The sequence below is a fragment of the Canis lupus genome, chromosome 21, assembly GCF_011100685.1.
Source record: "Canis lupus familiaris isolate Mischka breed German Shepherd chromosome 21, alternate assembly UU_Cfam_GSD_1.0, whole genome shotgun sequence".
NCBI lineage: Eukaryota > Metazoa > Chordata > Mammalia > Carnivora > Canidae > Canis > Canis lupus.
Genome location: NC_049242.1, coordinates 40,615,570 through 40,629,213, shown reverse-complemented (window position 1 = coordinate 40,629,213; position 13,644 = coordinate 40,615,570). Strand labels below are relative to the sequence as shown.

At 57.7% G+C, this 13,644-nt stretch overlaps 2 protein-coding genes and 2 long non-coding RNA genes across 11 annotated transcripts in view; 2 read left to right on the top strand and 2 right to left on the bottom strand.

The window, feature by feature from the left end:
- ABCC8 (ATP binding cassette subfamily C member 8) overlaps nt 1-3,781 on the top strand; it is a 75,788-nt gene extending 72,007 nt beyond the window's left edge. For 6 of the 7 annotated variants that reach the window (XM_038569180.1, XM_038569184.1, XM_038569183.1 and 3 more), the window contains exons 34-39: nt 697-775; nt 979-1,087; nt 1,455-1,558; nt 2,325-2,458; nt 2,953-3,015; nt 3,539-3,676. In XM_038569180.1, coding sequence (XP_038425108.1) covers nt 697-775; nt 979-1,087; nt 1,455-1,558; nt 2,325-2,458; nt 2,953-3,015; nt 3,539-3,676 — 627 coding nt within the window. Of the gene's footprint in view, nt 1-696; nt 776-978; nt 1,088-1,454; nt 1,559-2,324; nt 2,459-2,952; nt 3,016-3,538 lie in introns of all 7 variants that reach the window. The other variant, XM_038569178.1, reaches the window with a different exon arrangement.
- Nucleotides 34-2,143, bottom strand: LOC119865022. The gene is made up of 3 exons (XR_005375797.1): nt 957-2,143; nt 674-746; nt 34-575 (listed from the first exon to the last, which is right to left on the bottom strand). It is a non-coding gene; the product is annotated as an uncharacterized LOC119865022 (long non-coding RNA).
- On the bottom strand, nt 2,218-7,199 carry LOC119865023. 2 transcript variants are annotated; one of them, XR_005375799.1, is made up of 5 exons: nt 6,623-7,199; nt 3,783-3,904; nt 3,569-3,654; nt 3,077-3,148; nt 2,218-2,575 (listed from the first exon to the last, which is right to left on the bottom strand). It is a non-coding gene; the product is annotated as an uncharacterized LOC119865023 (long non-coding RNA). The 2 variants fall into 2 exon arrangements; XR_005375798.1 differs by lacking the exon at nt 6,623-7,199 and having other exon boundaries at nt 3,783-4,411.
- Nucleotides 7,200-7,399: 200 nt separating this feature from the next.
- Nucleotides 7,400-11,005, top strand: KCNJ11 (potassium inwardly rectifying channel subfamily J member 11). Its single transcript, XM_038569177.1, has 2 exons — nt 7,400-7,452; nt 8,308-11,005. Exon 2 carries the CDS (start codon nt 8,520-8,522, stop codon nt 9,462-9,464), a length of 945 nt encoding a protein of 314 aa, XP_038425105.1. The 5' UTR covers nt 7,400-7,452; nt 8,308-8,519; the 3' UTR covers nt 9,465-11,005.
- Nucleotides 11,006-13,644: the final 2,639 nt, after the last annotated feature.

Below are 13,644 nucleotides of genomic sequence, written 5' to 3'. Positions count from 1 at the left end.
GAGAGACACAGAGAGAGAGGCAGAGACACAGGCAGAGGGAGAAGCAGGCTCCATGCCGGGAGCCTGATGTGGGACTCGATCCTGGAACTCCAGGATCACGCCCTGGGCCAAAGGCAGGCACTAAACCGCTGAGCCACCCAGGGATCCCCACTGCCCCTCTGTCTTTGTGGCTGTCTGCCTCACTATCTCTGACCTTTAGATGTACCTCTGTCCCTGCCTCGGGCTCCTCCCATCTGTCCCCACCTCTCTTGTCCTTCTGTGTCACCATCTCTATACTAGTCCTGATTGTCATTTCTGTTGGCACCTGTGGGCCGGGAAGCAATGGTGTCAGAGATGACTCCAGTTTAAGATGGGGCTCACAGATCCATCCCTGCCAACCGCACTGAGCCACTCCCAGGCCCTCCATCACACCCGTGCACACAGAGTATGCACCAGTGCCCCCACCTCCCCTGCAGCCACATACCAGGCACAGCAAGACCTACACCCAGGCCCAGGAAAATGGACATCTGTACCCTGCACTTGCTTGCGGGTCCCCGTCGGAGGCTCCTCTGCAGAAAGCAGCCCTGGCCAAAAAGCTGGTCAGAAAGCCAGGACAAGAGACATGCCATGACCTCCAATGCCTGCAAATCCCAGAGCCAACCCCAGAAGATCCCAGCCAGCCCCAGGTACTCACAGTGTGCTTCCTCCTCTCTCCAGATTGGGATCTGCGGCCGCACAGGCAGTGGGAAGTCTTCCTTCTCTCTCGCCTTCTTCCGCATGGTGGACACGTTTGAGGGTGAGTTGTGTGACAACACATGTACCCAGAGCCACCAGATGGGACCTCAGTCCCGGTGTATGGTTAGACGTCATAGGAGGCCCAGCAATCACTGCCTACCCCTGCATCCTCGATGGGACCCATGTTCCCAGGCTGAACCTGTCCCCAGCACCACCAGCTCCCCCACTCCCTAGTGGCCCACCTGGGACACGGTCTCCACACAGGGCGCATCATCATTGACGGCATCGACATCGCCAAACTGCCACTGCATACCCTGCGCTCCCGCCTCTCTATCATCCTGCAGGACCCCGTCCTCTTCAGCGGCACCATCCGGTGAGCCCCACCACTCTGGCAGGCACCCCCCTGGGTCCCAGGCCCAGCCCCTTGGAGCTGGGGTGTAAGGAGGAGCGGCTGGGTGAGGCCAAGAGTGCCCAGCTGGGTACCCCTCCCTGGGTGGGCAGCCCTGGGGCTGACCTGCTCCCTCACGGTGCTGCCTTTGGGCCTTTCTCTTCCCTGTGAGGCCCAGGCAGGCGCTGGTGGAGGTAGCACCACCCTCGGGCTGGGCATGCGTCCTCCACCCATTGCCACCTGCCGCCCCCTTCCAGCCAGCACCCACCCCTCCCCAGGCCATGTTCTTACTCACTGCTCCCCCTGCCAGGCCCTGCTTTTCTCCCTGAGCGGGTTTCCTGTCCCCCTCCAGGTTTAACCTGGACCCGGAGAAGAAGTGCTCGGACAGCACGCTGTGGGAGGCCCTGGAGATCGCCCAGCTGAAGCTGGTGGTGAAGGCGCTGCCTGGAGGCCTGGGTATCTACTCCCGCTGCAGCGGGTGCCCCAGGGCGTCTGGGGGGCTGCGAGGGGAGGCTCACAGCCATGCCCTAGCGTTTACAGTCTAGGGCCCGGCAGGACCCCAGGGACCATTAGTTTTCCCTTTCAGGAGCTCAGGAGCTCAAGTGAACTGTCCCAGGCCATGCGACCGGTCAGTTCAGGGGCTCCCTCCTCCCCGGGCCCCGGGGCAGGGCGTGGGGGGCAGCAGGAGTCACCAGGAGACGCGCTTGCAAGTCCATCCTGCCGCGGCAGCATGTCCAGTCCTGCCCGCGCCGTCCCCCTGCCGCCCAGGTCTGCCCCGAGGAAGGAGACGGCGGGGGAAATCAAGGCCCGGGTCACTCCCCGAGGGTGCAGGGAAGACTGCCCCCACCCCAGAGGACACCCTTGGTGTATTTGCTCCGGCCCCCGGGGCGGTGGGGGCAGGCCAAGCCAGGCCTCAGAGACTCACCCCACCAGGGCCCACACACACGCAGCACATACACACTAGTGCACACACCCACCCACGCGCCCCCAGGACCGCCCAGGTCACGGCGGCGCACACCTGCGGAGGGCGCACTTCTCTTTGTAGTCGACACAGATGGCAGCTGTCCAGCTCTGCACCCCCCCCCCCCCCCCCCCCCGTCCTCATGACACACGCTCGTGTGTTTGCCCCATGCACTTCCTAACAGCCCTAAGCCATGCTGTCTACTAAACTCCCAGTGCCAGATTAACTCAGCCCTGCTCCTCCGCCCGGGGCTGTTCTCAGATGCCATCATCACGGAAGGTGGGGAGAATTTCAGCCAAGGCCAGAGGCAACTGTTCTGCCTGGCTCGGGCCTTCGTGAGGAAGACCAGCATCTTCATCATGGATGAAGCCACGGCCTCCATCGACATGGCCACGGTCAGTCCTGAGCACATCTGTGGGGTGGGGTCTTGGAGAGGGTTTTCAGGGGCTCTTAGGGTGAAATTTGCACCAAGTGGTCCTGAAGCTCCAGTTGTCTTTACCATCAAGGGCCATCTGCAGCAGAAAAGGCAAAGGGCTGGGGGGGACCCTGACTCCAGCTAGTCTCGGGGCACGTTTATAGCACACATACACGCAGGCTGCACACAGACCCACAGAGACCTCACACCCATCACCCGCCACACAGCACAGCCAGACACACTCACAGCACACCTACACGCGCAGAGCTGAGCCCCCGGCAGGCTGAGCCCAGCCCCCGCATGCTAGAACTTGGCTGGTCCTATGGGGACAAGGATCAGACAAAGGAGGAGGGATGGGCTAGGAGTGGGGTCCCATGGGAGCTGGACTGCAACCCTGGGCCCCACATCCCCAAAGCCAGACCAGACCACATCCACTAGGCAGATGAGCCAACAGCTGTTGCTCCCATTTGGCAGGAAAACATCCTCCAGAAGGTGGTAATGACGGCCTTCGCAGACCGCACTGTGGTCACCATCGCGGTAAGGGGCCCCTGTTGGGGTGGGGGGAACACCCAGAGAGAGGGTTGGCCACTGGGCTCACCTGGGCCTGGCAATCAGGAGAAGACCGTGGAGCAACGACGATGCAGAGCAGTCTGGAGGGCTTGCAGGGAACCTGGACGGCAGGCAGCACATGGCGGGGGGGGGGGGGGGGGGGAGTGGAAGGACTTACCCCCCAACTTCCTTCAGAACTCTTCTTTCTCCGGAATCCAAGGCCCGCCCCTGTCCCAAGTGAGCTAGCCTAGGGGTTACTTCTCTATAGGGACTGGCGGTTGGGATGTGAGGCGATCTCTGAGTCTTGAGGCCCAGAGGTGAGGGCAGAGCTGAGACTTGGTAAGGAGAGAGGTGTCACCAGTGGACAGAGGGCTTGGAGTCACAGCCACCCCAGGAAGGGCCACAGGGATGGGACCTCCTATCCACACACCTCTTCCTCCAGACTGCAGGAGGGGCACCCTCAGCTGCCCCTCCCCCCCCCCACCCTGACCAGCACCCCCCTCCCCCCCAGCACCGTGTGCACACCATCCTGAGTGCGGACCTGGTGATTGTCCTGAAGCGCGGCGCCATCCTTGAGTTCGACAAGCCAGAGAAGCTGCTCAGCCGGAAGGACAGCGTCTTCGCCTCCTTCGTGCGTGCAGACAAGTGACTTGCTGGAGCCCAAGTGCCGCCCCTTAGACCACCCTGCCCCCGTCTCCTGCCTGGGCTCTCTAACTGTAAATCACTTATAAATAAAGAGATTGGTTGTTTCCTACCGGAGGCCTCCTCAGGTCTGGTGGGCAGGGACCGGGGTGGCCTGTGGGTCCTGCAGAGCCAGCCTGCCTGGCTTCAGGCACCTTGAGGCTGTGTGAGCATGGGCAGCAGTGTGTTTCCTTCTCTGTGAAATAAGGATTGTAGTATTAGTCTGTTCAGGCGGCCGTAACAAAATAGCAGACACTGAGACTTAAACAAAAATGTTTTCTGACAGATCTGGAGGCTGGAAATCCAAGATCAAGGTGTCATGGGTTTGGTTTCTCCTAAGGACCTAATGAGCTCTTCACAGGCCCTATCTCCAAATACTGTCACACTGGGGAGCTTCAACATAGGAACTTAGGGCTTTAACAAATGGATTTGGGGAGGGGATACAATTTAATCCATAACAGAAGTTATAGCATTTTTGTGATTATCTCATTAGACAAAAGATTATTTCACTTTATTTCTTGGATTAAAATTGTGGGGTGCCCTGGATTAGTGCCGTTTCCATGACAAATGACAAGAACCCAACTCAAAGTGGCTTAAACTGGGGCAGCCTGGGTGGCTCGGTGGTTTAGCGCCTGCCTTCGGCCCAGGGCATGATCCTGGAGACCCGGGATCGAGACCCACATCGGGGTCCCTGCATGGAGCCTGCTTCTCCCTCTGCCTGTGTCTCTGCCTCTCTGTCTCTCTGTGTTCCTCTCATGAATAAATAAATAAAATCCTTAAAAAAAAAAGTAGCTTAAACAAAAACTGGCATTTATTGCCCTGTGTGATGGAGAAGGCCAGGAGGTTATACTACTTCAAGCATGGCTGGATCCAGGCTTTTGACATCAGGGATGTGTTTCCACATCTGGGTTCCATCTTCCTCTGTCTGATGACAAATGGCCACTAGCACCTCCAGCTTATACCCTGCCCCTCTGAAAAAGAGATGTTTTTTCCCAATCGTCCCAGCAAAAGTCTAGGGAACAAATCTCAGTGGACCAATAGACTAACTTCATACCCCTACCTCTGTGTGTCAAAGGGCTGGGATAACACTGACTGGCTAGGCCCGGATCTCATGTCCCCATCTGTGTCCCCCAGGTAGAGGCATTCAGAATGGGAGAAGGGTGGTCTCTCAGAGGGAAGGAAGCACAGTGCATATACCACAAATGAGCCGGGTGGGGGCTGGAGACACTGAGGCCCAGCACTGGGGAAACTAAAACAACAGATATGCTCAGATTCTATCAGCATCGTGAAATAGGAGTGCACACCTCCCTCAGCCAAGAGATGGTGACACTCATTTACATATCGTGTTATTATCACTCACACATTGACTTCAGTACTGGCTGCCCCAGCTATGGGGTGCAAACCCAAAAGTCTTCGTCCTGTGTGCTCTTGGTTGCAATGGGATCAGAGCAATGTAAGGAAAACACACCAGTCACTGGAGAGAGGCCCAACACAGACCTTTTGGATATTACAGGAGCCAGAGGGGATCAGGAACTGAGAGCTCTGTGAGGCCTGGCAGGCTGCCTGGGGGAGGTAAGATTTAAGCTGGGCATGAGAGGGGTGGGAATTGGATAGGCAGAGTAAGAGAAAATGGCCCATGGGGCAGGAGGTGGGGGCATAAGGTCGTAGAGCCTTAAATGCCAGGACAAGGAGTCTGGGATAAGCCTATGAACAAAAGGGAAGTGGAGAAGGTTTTTGAGTGAGAAAGGAACCTGCCAAGTGCAGTATTTGGAGGAGACGAGTATGAGGAGGTAAGGATGGAACAGGGCAGGAGGCTGAGGTCTTTGGGTAAGGGGCTCACCTTTCTAGAAAGGGTGGAACAGGTAATAGCTGAGGCCTCAGGACCTGTGAGGCAGGGTCTTGCCTTTCCAGCTCTAAGGTGCTTCTGGGGGCCTAGCAACCCTCTCCATTGAGGGGCCTCCAAGAGCAGAGCCTGGGAGGGGAGAAGATTCCTGACCCCACCCCCACCTCTCGTCCACCACACCCCAAGGGATCGGAGGGATGTAGCAGGAGCAGAGCAAGGTCCATACTGAAGTCTTGCAGGGATGCCCAAGGCCATTCTGGCCCAAACCCCTCTATAGGACCCCTGATGGCCTGTCAACTTTGACCTGGACACTCCAAAGGTATGGGTTATCTCTAGTTATTAGGACTGACTCTTCCATATGTGAAATCACAGCCTGCCTCTGTTCCACTCAGCGTCTGTACTGGTTCTCTACTTTGGGCCACATAAAATTATTAGTCCATCCCCCTTGGGCCCCTGGAGTTTTTGCAATGGTGCCCAAACTCCCTAGGGAGCTCTCCAAGGCTCCTTTTCTGGTGGCTGGACAGATGTAGTTGCCTCAAAGGTAGCCCTGTCTCCTTGAGCTCCCCACTCTGATCATCCTGTCCTCCCCTCCCAATGCTAGGCACTGCATCTTTGTTAATATAGCCCAAGCTCGCACTTACCCTCAGTAGCGGTGTTTACTCTGCCTGCAGGTGAGTATGAGAAAGGAAAACTCAATATGCAAATCACAGTCTGCCCCCACTCTCGCCTGTATCCCCACCATCCCCATTTTGGTGCCCTGCCTCAAATCCCTACTCCAATAACTGAATAAACATAGGTCAGGGCTACATAAAGATCTGAGCCCCAGAGAGGAAATGGGGCCATTACTGTCACAGCAACAGAGACCTGAGAACCCGGATTCCGCACCTGAGGGCCAAGTCACAGGGCCACCGTAGGCTGGCGTCTGCAGTAGAAGCATCACTCAAGTTCAGGTCGAGAGCTTGAATCCCCCAGTTCCCAAGCCAACCCTAATACAACCCCACAGGACCCACGTGCCTCCCATTACCTAAGGTGTAAGAGACCAGGCTGCAGGTGTAAAACAAGCATCCCTACCTCAAACTCTCTTTAAAATACAGGGGTCTGGGGCACCTGGGTGGCTTATTCGGTTAAGCGTCTGCCTTCAGCTCAGGTCACGATCCTAAGGCCCTGTGACGGGCCGCATCAGCACAGAGCCTGCTTCTTCCTCTCCTTCTGCGGCTCCCCGTTTGTGCTCTTGCTTGCTCTCTCTTGCTCTTTCTCACTCTCCATCAAATAAAATCATAATAAAAAAAAAAAAGAAAGAAAGAAAAATACAGGGGCATAGTCGTGGGATGATTAAGAAGATGCAACCACCACCCCGGGGCTTCTGTGCTCCTACACCTACTAATAAGGCACATTGTTTTCTGGGGAGGGGGTCCGTGGCTTTCGTCAAACTCTCAAAGGATCCATGACTCAGGATTAAGAGCATCCCCGAAGAGAAGGAGCATTCGGTGGAGAAACCTTTAGGCCACCTAAGCAGCTTGGTGACGCAGCTCCCCAGGGCCTCCGTCTGCGGGGCCCCGCGAAGCCCAGTGCGGCAGGGGGGTGCGGGCCCAGCTGGGGATGGGGAGCCGGGAGCAGGAACCAGGCCACCGGCGGCTGCGGTCCAGGCCGCAGGGGGAACCGCTTTGGGCGCCTCGCATCCCGCAGCCCCGAGGCCCGCCCGCGGATCTGGAGCGGAGGTGGGGGGGGGGCGCGGGTGTGGACGCGGGGGGCGGGTGTGGACGCGGGGGGCGGGGCTCGCGCCCGCGCCGCCCCCTCCAGCTCGGGAGCGGGTCGGGCTCCCCCTGGCGGCCCCGGCCCCCGCTCCGCCGCTCCCGGCTCCCGCGCCCCCGCCCTCAATCTCCTGCCCGCAGCCGGCGCAGGTGGGTCTCCGCGGACGCACGGACGGACGCACGGACGGACGGACGGACGGGAGGACGAGCGGCGGGGGCGGCCGGGCGGCGGGAGGGGCGGGGAGGCGGCGGCGGCGGCGGCTTGAGGAGCAGGAGCAGGTGCGGCGGGGGGGGGGGGCGGGACGGAGCGGCGCGCGGGGCGGGGGCGCGGCGCCCACTGGCGACCTGCGTGGGGCGGGCGGGGAGCGGGGGCGCGGGGCCGGGGCCGCGGCTGCGAGGGCGCCGGGCCGGGTCGCGCTGGGGCAGTGCAGTTGGGTGGGGGGGACTGAGCGCGCAGGAGCCCAAGGAGACCGAAAGGACGGGAACCGGCGGGGCATCCGAGCCGCCGCGGGGCGCCAGGGGCAGGGGTTAAGAGGCGGGGCCACACCTGGCGGCCCGCTGGGGGTCGTCGGAGCCGGGGCTGGAGTTTGGGAGGCGCCCGGAGCAGAAGGGGGCGCCGTGTGAGGTCCGGCGAGTTGGGAAGCTCCCAGGGGTTAAGTTCCAGGGCAGAGGAGGAGGCATCGGAGCGGAGGCCCAGGGAAGTCAGCGGAGGAAGGGAGGGAGCTGACATGGAGGGCAGGGCGGGGAGCAGGGGGTAGCGGGCTCGCGGGCACCCGGCGGCTGCGCCCAGGTTGGCAGGCGGCTTTCAAGAAGCGGGGGGCGGGGGGCCAGGGGAGGTGAGGATGCGTCAGGTCGCAGAGGCATCGCAGAAGTGAGGCCGGCACAGACCGAGCGTGGTCCCGGGGCAGGGAACCCCACAGTGAGGCCCAGGTCTTGGTCAGGGGGGTGCCCCCCATGGGGGAAGCCTCTCCCTGGTGGTTGCTGCAGCCATGCTGTCCCGAAAAGGCATCATCCCCGAGGAGTACGTGCTCACGCGGCTGGCCGAGGACCCCGCAGAGCCCCGGTACCGAGCTCGGGAGCGGAGGGCCCGCTTCGTGTCCAAGAACGGCAATTGCAACGTAGCGCACAAGAACATCCGGGAGCAGGGCCGATTCCTGCAGGACGTATTCACCACGCTGGTGGACCTCAAGTGGCCACACACACTGCTCATCTTTACCATGTCCTTCCTGTGCAGCTGGCTGCTCTTTGCCATGGTCTGGTGGCTCATCGCCTTCGCCCACGGTGACCTGGCCCCCGGTGAGGGCACTGCGGTGCCCTGTGTCACCAGCATCCACTCTTTTTCATCCGCCTTCCTTTTCTCCATTGAGGTCCAGGTGACCATTGGCTTTGGCGGGCGCATGGTGACCGAGGAGTGCCCGCTGGCCATCTTGATCCTCATTGTGCAGAACATCGTGGGGCTCATGATCAATGCCATCATGCTGGGCTGCATCTTCATGAAGACGGCCCAGGCCCATCGGCGGGCCGAGACCCTCATCTTCAGCAAGCATGCGGTCATCGCAGTGCGCCACGGCCGCCTCTGCTTCATGCTGCGCGTCGGTGACCTCCGCAAGAGCATGATCATCAGCGCCACCATCCACATGCAGGTGGTGCGCAAGACCACCAGCCCCGAGGGTGAAGTGGTGCCCCTACACCAGGTGGACATCCCCATGGAGAACGGTGTGGGCGGCAACAGCATCTTCCTGGTAGCTCCTCTCATCATCTACCACGTCATTGATGCCAACAGTCCACTCTATGACCTGGCACCCAGCGACCTGCATCACCATCAAGACCTGGAGATCATTGTCATCCTGGAGGGCGTGGTGGAAACCACGGGCATCACTACCCAGGCCCGCACCTCCTACCTGGCCGATGAGATCCTCTGGGGCCAGCGCTTTGTACCCATCGTGGCCGAGGAGGATGGCCGCTACTCTGTGGACTACTCCAAATTTGGCAACACCATCAAAGTGCCCACGCCACTCTGCACGGCCCGCCAGCTTGATGAGGACCGCAGCCTGCTGGACGCCCTGACCCTCGCCTCGGCCCGCGGTCCCCTGCGCAAGCGCAGTGTGGCTGTGGCCAAGGCCAAACCCAAGTTTAGCATCTCTCCGGATTCCCTGTCCTGAGCCATGGTCCCATGGGCCCCCACACTGCTTGTGCGCACAGGGCAGTATGGTATGGTATGTAGAGTGGACGTGGTGTGGGCTCCGTAGCCAGGCCAGGACCGGGTGTGAGGCTGGGCCCTCTTCAGCTCAGCCTCCCCTCCTGCTGTTAGCCCATGGTGTTACAAGGCACTTGTCACTCCTCTATTTCTGGCCTCAGCGGGAGCCTGTACTGGGTTATTTTTGTCTCTGCTCCTCCCAGCCCCAGCTCAGGACTGGCTCACCCTCCTCTCCCCTCCCCAGGCTGGGGAAGCTGTGGGAAGCACTGGACCCTAAAAGTTCGGTCTCCAGCCAGTTCTGCATCCCCATGCTCAGTTGACCACGAGCTGGGCAGGTGGCTGGGGAAGAACAATCCCCAGGTTGGCAATCGGCTGCTCTGTTTCTGTGGCCCCTAAGAGATGGCCAGCCACTCTTGGTCCCTGAAGAAGTGATGACCTCATGGGTGGGCCCTGCCAGCTGGGGAAGGCAGTCACTGAAGGAGCGTGTTCCAGCCGGAGGATTGGAGGTATGCACAGGCTCAGGGAGGAAATGGTGTGCAGACACTCAGCTATGCTGAGCCCTAGTCGGGCACAGGAAAGAGGAGATGGGCCCCTGTGCCCTCGCCCCGTGCCCCGACACTGAGGCTTGGATGGTGAGGGGCTGCTGTGCCTGCCTGCTGCTGTTCCATCCCGGGAGGCGGGGGCGAGCCGGGGCAGACATTGGCATGCCAGGAAGAAGAAGGCTGAGGAGAGGGGGTCCTGGGCCCACCATCCAGACTTGAACTCTGGTTCTGGCTCCCCACCAGAGGCTGTCACTCCGTCTGTCCAGAGCGTGGCTGTGGAGGGTCTTTGGGCTGCTAGAAAAGGAGGTGTTGGAAAGCTCAGGATGGCGGAGGTGAGCAAGGCCCCTGACACAAGGAGGCCGTTGGTCCTCACGGGCCTGACCACAGGCGGGGCTCCTGGAGCGGTGCTGTCACCTGCCCAGGATTCTACTTTCTCTCGTCAATAAAACCTCCCTAAACTCTGGGCAGTTCTTGCTGGGGAAGGAGGAGGCCTACTGCTGGGCAGGGAGGGCACATTCCGAAGGGCACAGACCCTAACTGGGCAGCCAGGGAAAGCTGACCCTTAGCGCCCGATTCAGAGAGACTTTTACCTTTCTGCCTCAGGTAGCCCAGCCCTGCCAGCCTGTCTGGCCATTTCAATTTTGAGGCCCCCATCAGGCTTCTAGCCCTGTGCCCCGGCCTCCATGCCCGGGGATCTGCTGGAAGCCTGGGGTGGTCAGGGCAAGAGGTGCAACACCATATGCATTAGTGTACAGGCATACGTTGGAGATATTTTGCAGGTTTGGTGTCAGACCACCGCCGCGAAACAAATGTGGAGAAAAAGAGTCAAATGAATTTTTTGGTTTCCCACTGCATATAAAAGTCATGTTTACACTCTACTGCAGTCTGTTAAGTGTGCAATAGCATTATGTCTAAAAAAAGCAATGTACCCTACCTTAATTAAAAAATACTTCATTGCTACAAAGTGCTAGCCATCGTCTGAGCCTTCAGTGAGTCATAATCTGTTCGCTAGTGGGCCTTGCGTCGATGTTGGTGGCTGCGGACCCATCAGGGTGGTGGCTGCTGGAGGTGGGGGTGGCTGTGGTAGTTTATATGAATTAGACAACAACAAAGTTGGCCACATCAAGTGACTCTTCCCTTCGCGAACGATCTGTCTGTGGCATGCGATGCTGTGCGATAGCATTTCACCCACTGTAGAACCTCTTTCAAAATTGTGGAGTCAATCCCCGTAAACCCTGCTGCTGCCCTATCAACTAAAGTTTATGTAATATTGTAATTCTTCTGTTGTCATTTCAACCATCTTCATGGCATCTTCACCAGCAGTAGATTCCATCTCAAGAAACCACTTTGTTTGCTCAGCCCTGAGAAGCAACTCCTCATCCTTTCAATTTTTATCCTGAGATTATAGCCATTCCATCACATCTTTGGGTGCTACTTCTAATTCTTGTTCTCTTGCTAATTCCATCACCCTGCAGTTACTTCCTCTACTGAAGTCTTAAACCTTCAATTTGTTAAAAAAAAATAATAATAAATGCAAATCTCAATAAAGCAAAGCATAAGAAAAAGAAGGTTATGGGGCAGCCCTGGTGGCGCAGCGGTTTAGGCGCCGCCTGCAGCCCAGGGCATGGTCCTGGAGACCCGGGATCGAGTCCCTCGTCAGGCTCTCTGTATGATGCCTGCTTCTCCCTCTGCCTGTGTCTCTGCCTCTCTCTCTCTCTGTCTCTATGAATAAATAAATAAAATCTTTAAAAAAAAAAAAAAAAAGGAAGGTTATGCCCGTAGTAACTGGAGTGTAAGCTCTCAAGCCAACTTGGGTTCAGATCCTGATTCTGGCTCTAAGGCCTCGGTCAACAACTTACCTCTCTGGGCCTCAGTTGCCTCATTTATAATGTAGGACTGCTACTAATACACACCTCACAGAATTGTCTTGGGGATAAGTGAAAAACATTTGCAAAAGGCTTAAGTACCTGGTCCGTAGTAAGTGCTCAATAAGTGTTAACTGTTGTGATGCTGCTGAATCAGCCATGATGGGACCAGTGACCACACAAATATTAAGGGAGAAATTGTGCTTTCCCTTGGTGATGAGCTTCTCTGCCCGGTCTTATTTCCTGCACAATGCACCTGCCCAGCTCAGACCCTGATGACACAGTTCTGGCAGCGCCAATTACATGGTCTTCTGGTCTCACGTCACCCCCTACAATCCATCTGCCATGCAGCTCCCAGAGTGGTCTTATTCAAAAGGTTACGATCATCTCCTCCCATGTCAAGTAGCTTCATTAATTCCCCATGGCCTTCTGGGTCCAGGCTAGACCCCGGAGCCAGCCATTTCTACTTTCTGGCCTTACAGTTGAGTTCTCTTGCTAGGACCTTGGGCAACCACCCATCCCCTGGCAGCCTTACTATTCCCCCCTTGCATGTAATATTGACCTTCCAACCTCTGTGCTTTCTTCTGTTATTCCCTTTGCCTGGAATATGCAGGCCTCATCTCTGCCTGTTGAAATCCAAAGAAGTCCAGGCCAAATGATGCCTCCTTGAAGCCTTCCCTGATTCTTCTGAAAAGAGATGGTCTCTTCCCTTCCTCTGTGTTTATGGGCATTCTGCTTTTCCTTGTGGTTGTGACATCACCAAGTCCATGACTCCTTGAGGTCAGGGACTATATTTGATTCAGCACCGTGGCTGGCACAAAGTGCTGAATGAATGAATGAATGAATGATGAATAGTGTATAGGACAACAAGCCAGCATCCCTGTTGCAGATTGAGGACTGCAGTGGGCATCAGCAGGATCAGTGAGTTTGTCCTGGGCTACTTCAGAGGTATGGCTGAAGAGGAAGCTTCCGCTACTGGTCCAGGCTCTAAGCTGCCCCCTCGTGCACCCACAGTCCCCCAACATTGACCAGTTTGTGACTTAGAAGAAGAAGGATAAGAAGCTACTCAGAGTCAGCCCAGAGGTCTGGACACAGTGCCTGGCTCCTGGGACTCAGCTTGGCTGTCCTTAAGACCAGCAGAGGGGCAAGGCTCATGGATGAGAAGCTGCTCAGCAGCACCTTGCTTGGGACCCCATCCAGAGCAACCTTCCTCCACCCCCTCCACCCTAAACCCCTGGTGACAGTGAAGGGACAGAACTGAGGGCTCAGCGCCACCTGCTGGCCACAGAAAAGACCTACTTGATCAGAAAATCAGGGCCACTTGTCCTAGGCTTTCCACTCCCACGAGACCCCCCCCCCCCTCCCCCCCAGCCTTAAGGCTTAGCTCAGGGAGGAGCTAGAAAGTTCCAGGCATGGAGGGAGCTGCTAATCTCAACATAAAAAGGACGCCAAGCCACCCATTTCCTGTAGTGAAACTGAATTGCTAGTCTGGAAAAACTAGCCCACTAGCCATACTGGAAACCTGCCTGGGCCTGATGCCTATGGATTTAGCATGTTGCCAATTACCACAAGGCCCACATGTTACCCATGAAGGTGGCCCTCTGGACTTTCTGCTGGAGAGGACTCACCCAGCTTCTACAGGACCCACTTTCTCTCCCCAGGTGACATCCTTCCAGCTCCTCCCTAACATCCTTCCTGAGGGAGCTTGTGGTAAGGAGAGTAGCTCTGGCTCCCCACA

What these genes read in the sequence shown, in the direction of transcription:
- KCNJ11 (XM_038569177.1), top strand. Translation starts at nt 8,520, where the DNA reads ATGTCCTTCCTGTGCAGCTGGCTGCTCTTTGCCATGGTCTGGTGGCTC.